This window comes from Notamacropus eugenii, chromosome 6 (assembly GCF_028372415.1).
Source record: "Notamacropus eugenii isolate mMacEug1 chromosome 6, mMacEug1.pri_v2, whole genome shotgun sequence".
Taxonomy (NCBI): domain Eukaryota; kingdom Metazoa; phylum Chordata; class Mammalia; order Diprotodontia; family Macropodidae; genus Notamacropus; species Notamacropus eugenii.
In genome coordinates this window covers 4,444,419-4,462,988 of record NC_092877.1, presented here as the reverse complement: position 1 = coordinate 4,462,988, position 18,570 = coordinate 4,444,419, and the positions used below count along the sequence as shown (strand labels likewise).

Below are 18,570 nucleotides of genomic sequence, written 5' to 3'. Positions count from 1 at the left end.
CCAAAGGCTCTTAAAGAACTTGACACACATTCTCGTTTAAGCCTCACAATGCTATGTTCCTCTATTCCATAGACAAAAAACCTAGGCTCAGAGACATTAAGTCATGTCACCCGTTGTCAGTAAGTGCAGAGGCCGGTTTTGGACCAAGGTCTGTCCCGTCTTTCCGCTGAAGCCCAGCTTCCTCATACCCTCACCAGAGTCCCCTAGGCTAACCTAATGCAAACCTGAGGCCCTGGAGGTGTGCAGGGTCTTTCCCAAGGTCACAGGTAAAAGTTACAGAATCTGCACTCAAACCCAGATACTTCGACTCCAAATGCAGTGCTATTGCCACAATGCTACACTGGGTGCAGCCCAACTTCTGGGTATCTTGAGTTTTTGCCCCCTCATTCCCCTTGCTGCCGACCTCTGTGCTCACAGCTGGCTACATTATCTTGCTATCTGGGAATGCAGTTCCCCATCTCCACCTGCCCAGCCTGGAAGGACAGAGGGACTGGTCTGCAGTCTATCACTCCATCTCCCATCTCACCCTTGCAGCTGGTTGGGGAGGAGCTTGGTGGCTGGCCCTGTCCCACCTAAGCTCATTGCCCCTAGTGTTCACCCTTCCAATGCCTGCCTGGGGGCTCGGCCTGGGGGTTGTGTGGGCGCAATGGAGGGGCTGGGTCTTCCTTCCTCTGGCCTTGTCCATGAATTGAAGGTCACACTGCTTGTGGATTAGCTGGTTTTCTGCCCCAAGGGCATGACCAATTGCCAGCACGTTCCACAAAGCCCAGGAGACACTCATTGAGGCCCTAGGAGCCCAATGGTCTGTTGTCTTCCTCAGGGCTGCACGAGGACTGTGGCTTTTTAACTTCTTCAATGCTGTTCTCATCTATTTAGAGCCAAGGCTAGGTGGCCCAGAGCATGCTCTTGGATCGAGGTAGTAGGGATGAGGTCAGCCGCCTCTCCAAAAGGCGCCCAGGGATGGACTTCGTGGCTCCAGGGCCGACTTAGAGTCCTGGTTCTGTCCCTTTCTAGCTGTGTGAGTTTGAGTAAGTTACTTTCTCTCCCAGGCCCTGGTCTCCTTATCTAGCACATGAAAGCATTCTCTGCTTCGTGCCTGGCATAGAACTGGGTACTGGGATGCCAAGTCTCCTGGAGTGCCACCATTTTGTGATCGCAAGTGGGCCTTCCTCTCTTGCTGGTGGGTGGCAGTGAGGGAGGGGCCTGTCGTCCAGCCACCAGCAACGTGCTCTCTGGAAAGGTTGCTTCAGAAGCTAGAGGAGAGAAGGCTTTTATTTATTATTATCTCAAATGAGATAATGTTTGTCAAGCAGTTGGCATGGTTCCTGGCATATCGTAGGTGCTATATAGAAATACCTGTTCCCTTCGCCTCTTCCTTTCCTTTTTATTGGGTGCCCCAGGGTGCCTAGCGGTGAGGCCACAATGTGGAAAAACCCAGAATTGGGAGTCAGAGAACCTGGCTTTAAGGCTTGGCCCTTTCCTTAGCACCTGCGTGATCTTGGGTCGATTACTTCTCTCTCTGGGACTCACTTACCTGGGGAGACTTGAGCTAGATGAACCATGATATCCTTTCCCGCTTTAGAGCCTGTGACCCTGGAAATGGGCACTTGGATTCTCATCAGGCTGAATTCAGAAGGAAAAGAAGCCAGGAGGGGATATTAGACAGCTGGAGCAGCTTTTCTTGAAGGCTTTTAGCCTGGCCAGGCTACTCCCCTGTACCTAGGGAAAATAAGGCAGTGGAGCAGGCAGCCTGTGGTCCTGAGGGCTCTGGGTACAGAACTTCCACTTGCATTCATAGCCCAGCCTTTGAGGGCTGGAAGGAGCCTTAAACTGTCCAGTCCAGCCCTGTCATTTTAAGGGTGAGGAAACAGGCCTAAAGTGAGGAGGGCTCCCACCACAGATTAGCAGCAGAACTGGGACCAGAATCCAGGTCTTTTGGGCTGGGGCCCTTGGTTTGGAGGCCAGAGATCTGCATTTGAACCCTTTGACCCTTGGCAAGAGTCTTCACATCTGACCTGTAGTTTGTTCATTTGAAAATCAGGATGATCAAATGCACGCTGCCCACCCCAGCAGGCCAAGGGGACAGCGTTCTGTCAGCCTTAAGGCACCCAAGGCGAAGGGGGCTTACTGTTGGTTTTCATCACTATTTTACCATGCTGGTCCACTCCTGCAGTTTCTGTGTGAAGCAGGGAGCCTGAAGTAAAGGGAAGGGGGAGAGTAGGACATGGCTGTTGACTGTATGGTGGGCTCTTGGGGCCAACATAGAGCATGGTGCCTTGCCCCACAGGCTGGGGAAGGGTTTCATCCACCTTGGAGGCCTACAGAGGTCTGGGCCTGAGCAAATGCCAGCTGAGCACCAGACACCAGCTCCTGGTCCTGGCCTTGGGGGGACATCCGTCAGGGTCCTGAGTTAGTAGCAGTTTGATGGGGTGAGGGGAGCTAGGGCATTGGGACGTGGGCAGATGCTTCTAGCCTGTGTACCAGAGACATCTGAGGCCAAGCCATGGGATGGCCAGATCAGCAAGCTCTGAGTATGTCCTTTTGGACCCCAGGCTTCTCCATTCATGGAGCCTTCTGGGGACTTGGAAGTTGTCACTTCTTTGTTGGTCAGGAGACTCTTGAGAAAACAATGTTGGATGGACAGCCACCTCTTTTGAGACTCCCCAAGGTCCTGAGGAAGAACAGAGAGGACTTTACAAATATGATTGTATATCTTCACTACAGCCCTGGGATATAGGTGCTACTAAGATCCCCACTTTACAGATGAGGAAACTGAGGCATGGAAGTTAGGTGAGCAGGGTCACACAGCCATTAAGTGTCTGTGTCTGGGTTTAAATTCAGGTCTGCCCACAATACTACATGGTGGGGGGGGTGGGGGTGGACTTTCTTCTCCAGTGTTTGGCAGAGCTCATTTTTCTCTTAAACCTATTATCATCTTTGAAAGGCACAGGCATAGACAGGTGGTCGTGCCAGTTTTAGGGCCTACTGATAGCCTGTTTAGCTTGATGGCAGGTTGGGCACAGGGAAATCTTAGGGGGTTAGCAATCTGTCGGTGCAGAGAGTGCCCCTCACTGAACCCCCCAGCATTATCAGGTACAGGTGTGGGCAGGCTAATTCCTCGATGGTCTGCCCTGTCTAGGGACACCCCATCATTGACTCCACAAGGTCTCCAGCTTCATCCCACAGCGGGAAGGAAGCATAGAAAATTTCAAAGGAAGCAGCCATGCCTAAGCTTCTGGCTAGGGTACCTGCTCTGCTCAATGCCAGGAAGGCACAAGGGGGCGACATTGGCCCCCTTAAGATATTGACAGAGCTCCTCCTCCCCTCTTCTTTCTCCTCCCTGAGCTGGTATCTGGGGCCCGCCAAGGTCAGGAAATGATCAGTAGCATTTCTCTGTGCACAGAGAGGGCTGTGGGTCAGAACTCAACTGGCCGGCTCACCAAGACTCTTGCCTGCGCCTCACTTTTCTGAACTACGGGGCCTCCTGAACCCTCACAGCGGAGCTGGCCCAATCCAGGCCCCAGCATAGAAATAGAGAATGTCAGAGAGCATGGTCTGAAGCGTGTTAAGAGATGAATGTTGGAATGTGGCGGTTTTGTAACTGCCTCATTAAATGGGAAAATGCTTTTAAAAAGATGGGCACACAGCACAAGGTCATCATGCTGTAAACAATCCTCTCGTTTATTGGCAGGATGTTGAAATACCTGTATTTGATAAAATTTATAATAAAAAGGGGGAAAGCATATCAGTCAGTCTGCAAGCATTTAGTAAGCATTTGCTGCATGCCAGGCACCAAAGAGAGTCCCAGTCCTCAGGAAGCTTCTGTTCTGCTAGAGGGACCCCACACATTGACAGGTAAGTAAATACAGGCTATGTACAAAATAAATGCCCAGTGATGGGTCTGATCCCTGGAAGAAGGGAATTGGGAGAGAGCATTCTAGGTATGGGACACTCGGGCTGTTAGACACACTAGAAAGGACCTTCCCTGCTGAGTACCTGGATGGAGCTGGAGAAGGCCTTAGCATCACCAAACCCTCATTGGAATGAGGAGGAATCAGAAGCCCACGGAGGTCAGGAACTTGTCCAAGGTCACACAGGAAATAGCAGAGCTGGGACCAGAACTCACATTTCCCCGTTTCCCTGGGCTCTTTCTATTACATCCAGCTGCTTTTCTTTGTCCCACCAAGCCTCCCAAAGAGCACTGGCCTTGGCTGGCCCCTCCTTCCTCTCCCTTCTTTTCCTCTCCCTCTCTCGGTCTCCCTCCATCTCTCCCTCTCTTTTGTCTATCCCTTTCTTCCTCTCTTTGTCCCCTTCCTTCTCTTCTCTCTCCCTCTCCCAGTCTTCTTTTTTCCTCTCTTCTCTCTTTCCCTCCCTTCTTTCCCTCTCTTTTCTCTGTCCTCCTCTCCTTCTCTTTCTCCCGAATCCTTTCTCTTCCCCCACACTTCCTTTCTTCTGCTATCATATCTCTCACTTAGATCTGTGGGAGTCTGGCAGAACTTAGAGGGTGCAGGAGAAGAGGGTGGGTACAGGAGAAAGCCTGCCCCATGTTCCAAGCTTTTACGTAAAGGTAAGTGAGTGGGGAGATGAAAATTGTGACTGGCTATGAATATATAATTCTTGTCTGTCTGTGCACTGCCTGTGATTCACTGAGGTCCCATCATGACTTCATGTGCCAGGGAGGGTAGGTGTTTGATGACTTGTTGTGAACTCTTGCTCTCTTTCTTCTCTCAGCTTAACTCATCAGACTGTGTCACCTGAGGAAAAGGTGGCTGTGAAGGGTCTCCAGGAGGCCAATCCCCGTGGTGGTTGATGTTCATAGATTTTCCTCAGAACAGGCCACTTTGGACTCAGCATCCTTATCTCATCGGTGCTGTGGTCATAGATGGTCATCTTGTACCCCTGGGATCCCCTTCTCTCCCCCTCCACTTCCCTACCAGCTGAGCTGCCTTTGGGGGCCACATTAGGCCAAAAGAGAGTGCAGAGGAGGGGCATATTAGGCAAGGAAGTGTGCGAGCTTACCCCATTCCCCCATTTGGTAGAGAAACCTTTGTGGTTTAGGTAAAGTTCAAAGAATGGGGCCAGCACAGAACTGCTTGGTGAGTCACATGAACGTCTGGGTCTCTGTGTCTGACTGGAGTGGGAACAGGGTTCATTCCCCCTCACCCCCCACCCTCTCACACATACACAAACCCCTCTAGGTGCTGCTTTCTGGTCGTACTGCTTCCAGGGGGAAAGAATGGGAGACTGGTTGAATTCCGAGTGATGAGTAGACATTGTCAAGAGGCAAAGTGAGGCCTGAGGTCAGAAAAATGTCTTACTAGCAGGGCTTCCCATAAGTGGAGTGACCTGTCTTGGGAGGCACCAGTTGGCTCCTCCTCCAAAACCTCTGGAAGGGCTGGGGCCCACTTGTTCACAGTGGACTGACTGGCTCCTGAGGTTGAGCTCCAGAGGGCTTGGATTCTTTTCTGCCGCTTTTCCCTTGGGCATCGTTCCATCTCTTGCATTGAGGGGAGGGGAGGGCAGGACCCCCCGCCCGGCAGTCACTCTCCCTCTGGGTTTTGGTTTCTTCATTTGTAAAACACGGGAGTTGAGCCAAGTGATTGATCCCTTCCCCTTGGAATAATCTGTGTGTCCAGGAGCTGCTCCAAGGACCTTAGGTCACCAGGGGAATCCTGCTCATATTCTCAGAAAAGAACATTCATTTCAAGGGTGAGAGATGCCTAAATGTTCTGTCTTTCCACAAACTGCCCCCCACTCCCTTCTCTCCCCTGCCTCTTAGGTCCCCTAACTTCTTTAAAAGCTCAAGTCAAGTGCACCCTCTTTCAGGAGCTCCTTCATAATCCTCCCAATTATTAGTGCCTTTCCCTCCAAAAAATTACTTTATTTTTCTTTCCTTGTGTGCATATTACTTCCTCCAGTAAAATACAAGTCCCTAGAAGGGGGAATCGTTCATTCTTGTTTTGGCATTTCTGGGACCTCGTTCAGTACCCTGGCACAGTGTGGCACTTGATGAAATCCTTATGGAAAGATGGCTGGAGGGGATGGGGAGGCAGTAGGCCCAACTAGGTGCTCCCCAGGATGGCTTAGGAGGGATCCCATAGGACCTCTCGTGTTTTTCTGTGGACCCCAGAGCAAAGGGTTGAGGTCTTCTGTTCAGACGGCCTCTTTCCTCAGGAGGAGGCTGTGCACTGGAACACCTCCCCATCCTGCTGCCTTCTGCTTAAGGAGCAAATGTCATTCTGTGTGAGTGACCTTGGGAACTTATTTGCGTTCCCTTTACCTTGATGATCTCCTTTGTAAAATGAAAGGAATGGAGCTGCTGGCCTCTCAGGTGCCTTCTAACTCAGACCTTTTATGACTATGGCAGGAGGGAGGCCTCAGGCTTCAGCCAGGTACAGCTCCAGATTGGGTTGTCTTGATGCAGGGGACCTCAGCAAACACAGCAGGGTTAAAAATAGCTTCCCCAGAGCCTTGGGCTCCTGCCACCCAGATACCAGCGCCTCCCTATCTGCCATCCCTACCTCGGGCTTCACTTGCTGACATTTTACAGATGAGGGGGTGGTTGTGAAAGGGGCCCAGCCAGGAGCCTCCTTCCTCTACCCCATTGTAAGGAGTTCCCCAAGGGGCAGAGCTGCTTTTTCCCTACGAGTTTTTTGGTACCCATACCTATGGGGACTTTAGCTGGTCCCCCCATGTAGCCCCTCTCTAAAATTCTTCCCCCACCTCTTTTTAGAGTAGCTCCAGGGACACTGGGAGAAAGTATTGGTGGAAGGGGCAGTAGGTAGCAATGTTGGAGCCAGAGGCCTGGGTTTGGGCCCTGGCACCCTGACACTTGTGGGGTGTAAACCCAGGGGAGTCTTTTCACTTTCTGAGGTTTTTCCATCTGTAAATATGGGCTGCTGATACTTGCACAGCCTACCCTGCTGATGAGCAAAGCCCTTTGTAAACTGAAGGTCTATGGAGGTGGGGGGCCTCTCTGCTTACTTCCTTGTTGGGGGGGAGGTAGGGAGGAGTCGATCCCCTCAATCTAATCTGCTGAGATCTGGCAACAGTGACAACAATCCCCACAGTACATTGTCTATGTTCACCTGTGCTCCCGGGGGCTGAATGGATGAAAGAATGGGGAAGGCAGGGGCCTATATGCCCTTGAAAGATTTCAGTCTAGCTGGCCTTTAGCGTGCCCAGGCTTCTGGCATTCTAAGGCTGGGGGAAGGGCCTCACATCAGGACGATCAGGGAACTGAGGCCTAGGAAAGGGAAGGGAGGAAGCAGGTGGTACAGCCGGGCTCTTACTACTACGCTTTTTCTTACCTCGTTTAACAGACAAGGAAATTGAGACCCGGTGCAGTGACTTTGCCTGCAGTCCCCCAGAGCCTGGATTTATACCCATATGTTTTGAGCACATGTTCAGCAGCCTTTCCACCATAATGTGAGCAAAAGTGCAGAAAGGGAGGAGGTGAACTTTGAATGAAGAATTGGAGGGAACAAGGTAGCTTCTGGCAGATGAAGAACGAGAGGCTGTAGCCATGAGGGAAAGTGGAGAGGTGGAGAAAAGGGGGGCACAGAAACAAGAGAAGTGAGGAGGGCCACAGGTCAGCTTGCAGTTAAAGGGATGAGCTGGGAAAAGATGAAGGAGATATATAGATCTCACTGTCCCACATTAATCAGTACCTCTGGGCTCCTTCGTGTCATGCTGACCACAGCGTGGCCGCTGCATCACCAGCAGCATTCTTTACTGTCACACTGGGTTTGGGGTGTATCACTGCATGGAAACCAAGAAGGCTCCAGAGTGGCACTGCACCTTTCCCAGGGAAGGTAGAGGCTCTCTCTCTGCCTCTGCCTTGAGACATTTTGGCTATCAGACCAGGGCTTTTGATTCAGGAATTAAAGGATGCAGAGGCTTGGGCAGGATGGTGGGTATAAAGAAACAGAGTGTCTTTTGGGATACTCTCTGCAGAGCTTTAGGACTTAAAAAAAAGAGGTGTGTGATTTAACAAGCATTTGTTAAGCGCTGCCCACCAGGCCCTGTGCTGCTAAGTCTGGGGCTTAGTCACTGCCAGGTACTGTGCCATGTTCTGGGGAGACAAAGGAAGATCCCTGTCCTCAAGGACCTCGCAATCTTGTGGAGAAAACATGCAGAGAACCATGTCCAAACAAGCAGTAAGCCACAGAGGGAAGGAATTGGGAAAGGTTTCTTATGAAGGTGGGATTTTGGCTGGGACTTGAGGAAAGGCAGGAGCCAGAGATGGAGATGAGCTTTGCAGGCCTTGGGGAAAGTGCTAAAAATGCCTGCAGGCAGGAAAGGGAGTTCTCTTACCAGTCGCTGGACAGCCAGGGACATAGTAGAGTGTAAAGCAGAAGAAAACAAAGGGAGTAGAAGGGACTGGGTTAGGAAGGGCTTTGAGCACCAAATAGAGATGTTTGTCATTGGATCCTGGACATAATGGAGAGGTGTTTATTGAGTAAAAAGAGTGACACTGACATATGGGGAGAAGATGGGACAGGAGGAGGGAGAGACTTGGGGCATGCAGACCAACCCCCAGGCTGTTGGAAAAGTCTGGGCTGATGGGCTTTGGCCACAGATTGGAGGTGGGATGTGGGGAGTTGAGGATGACCCCCAGTCTGGGGAAGATGGTTAGTGCCCCTGGCAGTAATGGGGATGTTTGGCGTTTAGAGGGAAAGATCAGCTTCGAATGTGTTGACTTTGAGATGCCTAATAGGCCGTTGGAGATGTGAGAATCATCTGCAGACAGAGGATAATTGAATCCATGGGAGCTGATGAAATCACCCAATGAAACAGTCTGGAGGGAGGAGAGAAGAGGGCCCACAATAGCCCTTTGGGTCACCCAGGCACGATCTGGATGAAGATCCTGCAAAGACCGAGAAAGACCAGTCAGATAGGAGGGAATCCAAGAGACAGTGAGGTCACAGAGGGAGACCTGGAGAGTATCAAGAAAAGATGTGAGTCAATGGTGTCAGAGGCTGGAGAGAGGTCAAGAAAAGCCGTTAGATTTGGCAAAGACGTCATTAGTAATGCTAGGGGAGAAAGCCCCTGGAGAGTGGGGTTCTCAAGGAATCCGCCTTCCACTATGGGCTTGAAACATTCACAGATAAGGGAGTACAGGAATATAGGATACCAGGTCTCCACCCCCACCCCTCAGCAGTGACTGCCGCACACACACACACACACACTCACACACACACACACGATCCTCTGGGTGGGAAACAAAGGTACTTTGAGCTTTGGCTTTTGAGATTGGAGGGCAAGGGGTCTGGAGATGGTGGGAACTTGACCAAAAAGGCCATCTCCATCCTGATTTTACTCTCTGAAACGGAAGCCACATTGTAAAGGGAGATGGTCTCCCCTGATATCAGAATAGCTCATGCCTGTAGGCCAAAGTGCTTTCTTCATAACAACCCTGAAAGGTGGGTAGGATCTTTTTTTATAGATGGGGAAACTGAGTCTCAGAGGGGAAGTGACCCTACTAGTTGAATCTTGTGACCCCAGCCCAGTGCTCTTTCCACTCTGCTTGCTCCATGACATCTCCTAGGGTGCAATGGGAAAAAGATGGCTTTATGGACCTTGGGCCCCATCCTCGGTCACCCTGCTGGCTTGGTAGAGACATGACATTTGGAGTCCTCCCTTTCTCTCTTTGAGTTCTCCCTCAGTCACATCCTCTGGGCTTGCCTGTTGGAGCTCCCTGGGTTGGTTTCTTAGCCACTCCCTTCTCTGAACTCTGGGAAGAAAGGAATATTTCTTACTTCCACTTTGTATCTCTGTCCCTTCCCCACCCGGCCACCCGTGGCCTAGGACAGTGTGTAACACACAATCTAGCTTAATAATGTCTGTCTGCTTCAGGGCTTGCTGGCCTGGCTTTTTAGACTCTAAGCTGTGAGGCTCTTTGGCAAAGCTAGCCCTGTGCTAAAGGTCTGTGGGATACAGGGTAAGCTCTGTAGCAGTGTTTAGGATTTACCCGGGGCTTTCTACACATTACCATGTGTTCTCATTTGATCTCACCCCAGCCCAGTGAAGTGCATTGTCCTCTAGGTGCTCTCTCGCTCGCGCTCTCTCTCTCTCTCTCTCTCTCTCTCTCTCTCTCTCTCTCTCTCTCTCTCTCTCTGTCTCTCTCTGTCTCTCTCTGTCTCTCTCTGTCTCTCTCTGTCTCTCTCTCTTTCCCCACCCCTTCGCATAAAGAGATTAAAAAAGTTAGGTTCCAAGGTTTTTGCCACCAACTTGCCCAAGGTCACAGAGTTAATAAGTGTAGGACTGGATTTCAGTCCAGGTTTCTCTCAGCTTCAAGTTGGTCCAATGGTCTTTTTAATAGTGGCTCATTAATGTTGGCGTAGTCTTTCCTAAGACACTGCCCCACAAGTTTGCCATCTAATGGTGGGGAGTGGGGGGGGGAAGGAAAGAGATACAATGGGAAAATAATTAAAACATGTCAGGTTGATGGTACCAGCTCTTTCTGGAAGAAAGCAGAGGGTATGTTTTGAGGGCCACTCTCCCAGTGCTGCTTGGAGTGCTCGAGAGCCTGGAGTGTGACACATAGACTCGTCCACTGTCCTCAGCAGCATCCCTAACATTTCTTCTGAGCTCCAGTGCTGCCCATAACTGAATGTCCCTCTCACAGGGGAGGGGAGAAATGGGGCAGACTCAACATGTCCTCCCCTGCCCCCCATTCCTCCCCTCTTCCCAGCTTCCTCTTGTTGAGAGCACCACCATCCACCATGCTCGAAGCTTTGGTGTCATCCCCGACCCCTCCCTCCTACTCACTCCCCATGTCTGATCCACCTTTACATCTCTCCTGCATTACCTTCTGACCTCATTCAGCCCCCACCCTCATTACCTCTTGCTAATTAATAGCACACATTGAGGTGTCACTTTAAAGTGCTTTATAAATACCCCATATTGTCCCCACAATAGCCCTGGGAGGCAGGTACTATTATTTTTCTGGTTTTCCAGAAAAGTGAATGATTAAAGAGATGTGAACTCAGGTGGGTCTTCCTGACTCTGGGTGCAGAGTTCTCAGCTCATTCTTTTAGCTGCCAGTGATTTTCCTGAAGTTCTCATATGATCATAGTGATATGGTCACACACACACACACTCCCCCCTCTGTAAACTCCACTGCCCCCCTCCGCTCTCTTGGACCACATAAATCCCCCTGTCTGTCTGCCTGCCGATCTGCCCCTCTGGGTGAGTGAGCAGGGAGGAGAGGTTCTCGTGTGTGTGTGTGTGTGTGTGTGTGTGTGTGTGTGTGTGTGTGTCTGTCTGTCTGTATTTGTGTGTGTCTCTGTCTGTTTCTGCCTCTGTCTGTCTGCCTGCCGATCTGCCCCTCTGGGTGAGTGAGGAGGGAGGAGAGGTTCTCGTGTGTGTGTGCGCGCGTGTGTGTGTGTGTGTGTGTGTCTGTCTGTCTATCTGTGTCTGTCTGTATCTCTCTGTCTCTGTCTCTGTCTGCCTGCCTGCCAATCTGCCCCTCTGGGTGAGTGAGCAGGGAGGAGAGGTTCTCCTGTGTGTGTGTGTGTGTCTGTCTGTCTGTCTGTATTTGTGTGTGTCTCTGTCTGTTTCTGCCTCTGTCGTCTGCCTGCCAATCTGCCCCTCTGGGTGAGTGAGCAGGGAGGGGAGGCTGGTGTGTGCGCATGGGGGCTGGGAGCCAGCCCTATCAGGAGGAAGTGCACTTGGTTACCAATGGGGTTATTTTCATAACGGCTGTCTTAGGCTGAAGGGAGAGGGGGAAGGAGGGGGGAAGGGGTGACGAGGGGGCGGAGAGTAGGGCTGCTGCCTCCAAACTAGGACTTACCAGAGAGAGGGCTGCTGCCTGGAGCCCCAGGGCTTGCTCGCAGGACCCGGAGCCCCTGCTTACTGCTCTCCCTGCCTTCAGATCAGGTCAAAAGGGGACTCATCCCTTCCCTCTCCTTCCCTCCCCACTCCCTCTCTCATCTGCGTGGGGCCTCCTAACCTGGGATTTGGGGTGGGGTGGGGGGCACTGGGCACAATGTGGCCAGGAAGGGACTGGGATCCTCAGCCTAGCTGTAAGTGTTGAAGAGAGGGCACTCTGTGCCCCTCTGGTCCTGGGCAGGGAGTCCAAAAGAGCCTAGGATAAATATTAACCCAGCCAGACAACTCCCTTCCCCTTTGCCCAGAGCCTTGCCACCCATCCTGTTGCTCTGCCAGCTGCCTTGTGCCTGCTGGCTTGCTCCCCAGCAAGAAGTTTCCTAATGAAAGCAGTCTGGGGTTAGCTGCCTGTTCCTTCCTTCCCTTCCACCCCATGACCCCCCCCCCCAATTCTGGGCACTGATAAGGGAGGCCTCCTTCCTCCTGTGCCCTCTCTTTTGGCGGTGCCCAGACCTTCTCCCCTCCCCAGCCAGGGGCTTAGTAGCCTTTACCTGGCATCATGAAAAACAGCAGTTTTGGAATATGAGGAGCTCAACCCAAATCCCAGCTCCGCTCCATCATCCTCTGACCTTAGACAAGTTCCTTTACCTTTTGGGGGTTCAGTCTTCTCATGTCAGAGGCCTATGCTGTGTCTTTGCTCTCCCGTCTCAGACTTTCCCAGCCTTCCACCCAAGGCTTGTGGGAGTTGAACAGCTGGACATTGGCGCACAGCCAGCATCCCCTGGGGGATGTAATATGCCTCCTCCATGGGGATGGGGCTTCTGGAAGAAGGCTAGTTGCCTCAAGAGGAAGGGAAATGTGTGTCAGTCTTCTGGTCTGTGCTTAGGCCCTCCATGTAGGGAAATGAATCAGAACAATGGAGTGGGCTTCATCTCGAGCAGCAGCTGCTACCCAGAATGCTCAGAGTGAGCTCCTGCATCAGTGGGTGGTAGGACTGAGTGATCTGAAGCCCCCTCAAGTTGCAGGTGGAGGGTCTTTGGTCTCTTTCTTACTTAGTGGGCAGCCCTGCCCCGGGCTTTGGAGGGTAGCACGGAACATGGGAAGCACTGTAGCCAGGACTAGGGGCGATGTGTATGTAACAGGCTGTGGAGGCTGGCACTTTGTGGCATGAGCAAATACCCAGGTGGCCAGGCTGCCAGACCTCCTTCCTCATGTAGTGGACTGGGACTACCCTTCAAATTCACACTTCCCTTTCCCTCTTCCTTCTCCTCTCCCACCCTGGCTTTAGTGGGAAAACCCAGGAGATAGGAGAGAGCACTTTTGGCCTTGTTAAGATGAGAGCCACCTGGCATAGGCTCCTGGAGAAGCTGGGTGACACCTTTAGGCCTCTTCCAGCTCAGGAGCCTCCTTGAGAGGCCCAGTCAGTATTGGCCAGGGATCAAAATGTATATTAGACTGGAAATTCATTCGTTTCTGGAATGAGAGACCTTGAGGTTTTTCCAGCCTCCTAGCAGCTCTCCCCTCTGAACTGTTGTTTATCCAGTGAGCCAGTCCCAGAGAGGACCCAGGAGTCCCACTACCCAGCCCTGCCTTTCTTTTTCCAGCTCCTGGGGAGAGAGGTGAGGAAGCTGCCCATACCTTCCCTTGCTATCAGACTGTCCTTAGGTGGGCCAGGTCATGGGCCGAGGCCTTTGGGACTCATGGGTAAGGGTTAGCTGGGCTCCCATCTCGCCCTGGTGTGGGTTCTGCACTGTCCCAGGTAGAGAATCAAGGGGCCATGTCCCCTCCCTACCGCATTGATGTCTTTGAGGCTCTTTGGCGTAGCCCATTTGTTCCCCCTCATGCTTTCAGGCTGTGGGGCCCCCCACACAGTCTGGGTTACCACAACCTTGGAGCCCAGTGACCTTTACGCATCCAGCGCAGAATAAAGCTAGAAACGCAAGAAAGTCTAAGGCACCGTTGGAGCTCTACTGAGCTCTGCCCAGCATCCCAGCCCAGTGAGGGCTTAGGCTAGACTGGTCAGAGGTCCCTGGAGAGCGGTTTGCTGAAAAGGCCAGAGAGGAAATGGATCCAGAGCCGGCTGAGCAGAGGACAGGGTTGTCTGTGGTGACCAGAGGGAAGCTCCAGCACCCTGTTCTGTGAGGGAGGCCTCTCACTACCCTGCTCTCTCCTAAGGAAAAGGCAGCCTTTGAGGGGCCCCATCACTGTGGGATGAGCGTTGCTGAGTAGCTGTTAGCCCTCCTCCTGTGGCTGTGTGAGCCCTGTGCTCACAGGATGGATGACAGCAAAGATGTTGCCAGCGGAATGCAGGGTGGGGAAGATGGGCATCTGGGCACCCAGTGATTGGCCTTCCATCCAGGCCCTCCCTTTAGTCCATCAGCAAGTATTTTGGAAGTGCCTACTATGTGTCAGGTGCTGTGTTCAGGGCTAGAGCTGACCAGCAAGGGTTTACAAAGTGCCCAAGGGCCTGTCTGCCCCCTCCCCCATTCCCCACACAGAGACTGTGGCCTTTGTTTTCTGGTGACACTAGCATCAGGCGGTCTGTCAGGGTGACTAATCTCCTCCAGTCTGGACAGCTGTCACAGGACAGCAGAAAGCTGATACCCCATAGGAAAGCCTGAGGATAGTAGCATGGGACTGCCAGTCTGACAGGTGGCAAAGGTACACAAAAGGCCCCTGGACTTGAAGTGCCTGGGAAACCTCTGGGACCACAGGCCAGGACCTAAGAGCTGCCTTTGATGAGGGCCTCGATGCTCCACCAGGCCTCTGGCCCTCTCAGTCATTGGTACCCCAGGCAGGGCGCTGGCATTAGAAACCTGGTGTGCTCCCTGCCCTCAGACAGCTGCAATCTGTAGGGAGAAGCCAGGGTTGAATCTAGGGGCAGTCCTGCTTGCAGTGTTTACCAACTATGTCAAGAAAAAAACCCAATTGGTCTCAGTTTGCTCATCTATAAAATGGAGTTAATAATAGCACTTCAGAGGATTGTAGGAAGGGGCAAATGCAATCATGAATGTAAAGTGCTTTGTCACCTTCAGGCCTGTACAGAAACTAGGAGAAGGGAGGAGACGGCCCCCAGTATCCCACGCTGAGCCGCGAGCTGGCCAGACACATGGGTCAGTCATCAAGTGTCTGTGAAACCTGTACAGTGACCAGACATAGAACAAAGGAGGAGCCCTTTTCCAAAGAGTTTATGATCTAATGGTACAGATGTGTGTATACAAATTGTGTCTCTGAGGGACATTTTAAGTGCGTGCAAGGTACCCTCAAAGGGGATGTCTCCAACGCTGGCAGCCAGAGGCCTGAGGAAAGCCTCCAGGAGACAGATGATGGCATCTGGGCCGAGCTGGAAGCAGCCGCAGGGTGGGAGTGGGGACTGCCCCCAGTTGAGAAGCCCAGAGAGACGTAGGAGATGGAGCATTGGGAGTGAAGAACATCCACTAGGTCCGTGTGCCTTGACCTTGGAGTCTGTGGAGGGAAATGGTATGTTAGAAGACTGGAACAGGGGCTGACCTTGACCAGGAGGCCAGATGGAAGCCCCTGGAGTCTTGAGTATTGGGGATGACCTGATCAAACCTCAGCAGCTGAGTACAAGATAGATTGGCTTGGGAAGAGATGGGGGCAGGGAGAGCTTTTAGGGGGCTGTTGCAGAGATCCAGAAGAGAAGCCTGAACAGGAGTGGTGGCTGAGGGAGAAGGGAATGTGGATGGGACAGGAGCAGCCTGGGAACAGATGGAATGTGCGCTGAGGGAGAGAGAAGTCCAGGTGCTGCTGAAGTTCTGAACCTTGTTTGTTGGAGAATGGTGCTCTCAGGAGGACTTGGGAAGCTGGGATGAAGGGCTAGGTTGGAGGGAATGAATTCTGAGTTTGAGGCGCCTGTTAGAAGTCTAGAAGGTGGCGGGTGACTCACCACTCTAGAGGCAACTTGGGAGGCCTGAGAATCATCTCCCTAGTGAAGATCATTGAGTCCTTGGGAGCTGATCAGGGCAGACAGTGTAGAAAGAAAAGCGAAGGCCTGGGACCACAAAAACCTGGAGGATGCTGGACAGGGCCAGGCCAGTGTGACTGGGGCAGAAAAGCACTGTGGGCACTGGGGAATGGCTTGTAATCCACAAACAAGAGGGAGTCCCAGGGTCTTTCCTGTCCTAGTACAGACACCTCTGTCTACTCCAAGCCCGGGAGCCTGGTGATGTAAGGGAGAACGGCGCTGGAGATCAGTGGAGATAGCTGCTGGTCCTCTGTTCCCCTTCCCCTGGGGAGGTGGCTTAAGGAAGGGGGGGACTTGTGGGCCATTCAGCACCCCTTCCCAGAGCTTGCTGGCTGCCTTATGTGGGGAAGTTGTCCCAGTTGGGCTGATTCCCAGAGAGCTCTTTTATTTCCCTGTTAATAAAGAGTGGCCACATTATTATAGGGGCTACTACTTCTCTGGCTCCTTTATTTCTGGGAGCTCCACGCTCCTTATTAATAGTCTCATTCACATATACTGCTTTCCTCAGGTTATTCCCAAGAATGGACCTTAAGGAGGAGTAGGTGCAGCTTTTGTTTCTCCCACCCAAAAAAAAATATTACCTGGTCAGTCAACTTTGATTGCCAACAGTCTCCCTTCCCCCTTGCCTCCCCTACAAGTGCCAGTAAGAATGGAGAGATGAGTGCCAGGAGAGGCCCGAGGCTGGTGGAGGCCCCTCCAAGCTGGATACACCTGAAGATAAAAGCCAGGCCCAGCCTAGAACATTATCAGCACCGCCCCCCTACCCACTTCCCCTTTGGCTTTCCGCTCTGGCCCATGCCCTGCTTTGTGCACAGTATCAGCTTCTCTCTGCTCCTGTCCTGAGCAGCCTGCCCATCCTAGACTCAGTTTTGTCCTGGTGCCCCCTCTCCTTGCCTAGGCTTTGCCCTGGTACCTATACCCACTGGTATCTGTGGCTGCTGTTCCCTGGGCTCATTCTCTACCTTCATCCATGTCTGGCACTCACCTTTCCTTCCACCTGGTGCCTGGATGAAGCATTCATCCCCCATGAGGGGGTAGGTGCCCAGGGAGACAGCCCTGTGTGAGGGTCATGCCCATGGCCTTCCGGGGCTGGACCACCTGAGGCTGCTGCTTTGGAACACTGTAGAAGTCAGCCATCTCTGGGGCCCAAGTTCTGTTTGATCCCCTTCCTGTGGCTGGGTTTGGAGGGATTTGGAAAACCTTGTGTAATTGTTAGAGATCATTGACTCTGACACAGTCTCATCTACCTCCCTCATTTCCCTCAAGAGGTTGAGTTATTGGCCCAAGACCCCAAAGTTAAGAACCCAGAATGGGGAAGAGAAGGGAAGGAGCATTTGTTACTTATTGTGGGCTAGGCTTGGTACCAAGTGCCCTGTCAAGATTATCTCCTCCCACTCCTGCACCCTTGTTCATTGCAGACAGGTCCCCAGTCCTGGTGGGATGTGGCGCCCACAGGCCTCTTGCCTTCTATGTCCTGCTGAGGCAGAAGAAGCAGGAGTCTTTCCCTCCCCTTGATGGGAACACATAGTGAGAGGTCCCTGACGGCTCCATCTGGCCTTGGGCCGACCCCAGCTTTCTCAGCGGTTATTGACTTGGGGCCCAGCAGTGGCACACACTCAGCTCTCTGCTCCAGCACAATCCATGTGGCTGCCCCTGAGCCACATTAGTGTCCCCATTACATACAAACCTGGCGGCACTTGGAAGGGCCAAAGGGGCTCCTTGAGCTCCCCCAGCTGTTGGTTGTGGTTATCCAGGGCACCTTGCACTTGCCTCTACTTATTCTCCAGTGTAGTAAAGCCCCTGCTGCCCAGCCCCAAGGGTGGGAGCATGCCACAGACCTCTGACAGCCGATTTCTGTGCCCAACAGCCACCATTCCCACCATGGATACCTTTTTTAGGAGACACTTCAGGAGGAAGGGGCTGGGGGCAAACCTCAGTGGGCAGCGGCGGGGGAGTGGGGTAGCCCTCCCCACGGGCAAGGTCCGGCGGCGATCTTCAGCCGGCCAGCCTTCCTCCTCACTGGCCCGGCAGCGGCGCTCCAGTTCGCAGTTTCAGGGCTGTCTCCTGAACTGCGGGGTGAGGACTTCCCATCGCCGCACCAGCACTGTACCCCTAAGTCACAGCCCCCATTTGACTGTGGAGCAAGGCACATCCCAGAGATTGGCACTGACTGCAATTGACACTCACCTCCTGGGGACCCCTCTGCTCCTCACTGGTCTCCTGCGGAAGAATGACACAGAGGAGGAAGAGGCAGAGGTCCTGGGGCTTAGGACCCCTCAGGCAAGTGAGAAGGAGCTGGCTGTCCCCCAGACCCAGCATGTGGGCATTAGGCCCCGACTTCACATGCCCCGATGTCTACGTCGACGCCGAAAATCTTCACACCTGCTCTCCACCGATGTGATGTACGACCGCACCATCTGGGGCCTACATGGCTACTACCGACGTCTCAGCCAGTACCGGCCCCCAGGGCAGCACCTTGTCCCCAGTTCCCCTGCCAGCCCGCTCCTGCTGGGCCACCTGCGCCCCCTGTCCCGTAGGCGGCAAGTGGCTCTGAAACGCAAGTCCGCCGGACCAGAGGCCTGGAGCACTCTGCTCTCGTAGGTATAGCGGCGGTCAGGACAGGCAGAGCAGCCAGGCTGTCTGACCACGCCCCAGGCCTTCTCTGCCCCTCTTGCCAACCTGGGTCCAGCTGGCAGGAGAAAACTGGGGAGGGGGGAAGAAAAAGATGCATTCTCTTTCCTTGAGTTCTTAGA

The 18,570-nt window shown here is 52.9% G+C and overlaps 1 protein-coding gene and 1 long non-coding RNA gene across 14 annotated transcripts in view; one reads left to right on the top strand and one right to left on the bottom strand.

Annotated features, from left to right (window-relative positions):
* The window catches only part of DGKZ (diacylglycerol kinase zeta), a 63,760-nt gene that overhangs the window by 30,644 nt on the left and 14,546 nt on the right, over positions 1-18,570 (top strand). For 6 of the 13 annotated variants that reach the window (XM_072617680.1, XM_072617672.1, XM_072617675.1 and 3 more), the window contains exon 1: positions 12,688-18,414. The exons of 6 other annotated variants lie outside the window; for them this stretch is intronic. In XM_072617680.1, the coding sequence (XP_072473781.1) occupies positions 17,459-18,414 (956 nt within the window). In that variant the 5' untranslated portion in view covers positions 12,688-17,458. Of the gene's footprint in view, positions 1-11,795; positions 11,884-12,687; positions 18,415-18,570 lie in introns of those variants that run through there. One more of the 13 variants, XM_072617676.1, reaches the window with a different exon arrangement.
* LOC140509782 (uncharacterized) lies at positions 8,432-12,708 on the bottom strand. Its single transcript, XR_011968915.1, has 2 exons — positions 12,481-12,708; positions 8,432-8,869 (listed from the first exon to the last, which is right to left on the bottom strand). It is a non-coding gene; the product is annotated as an uncharacterized lncRNA (long non-coding RNA).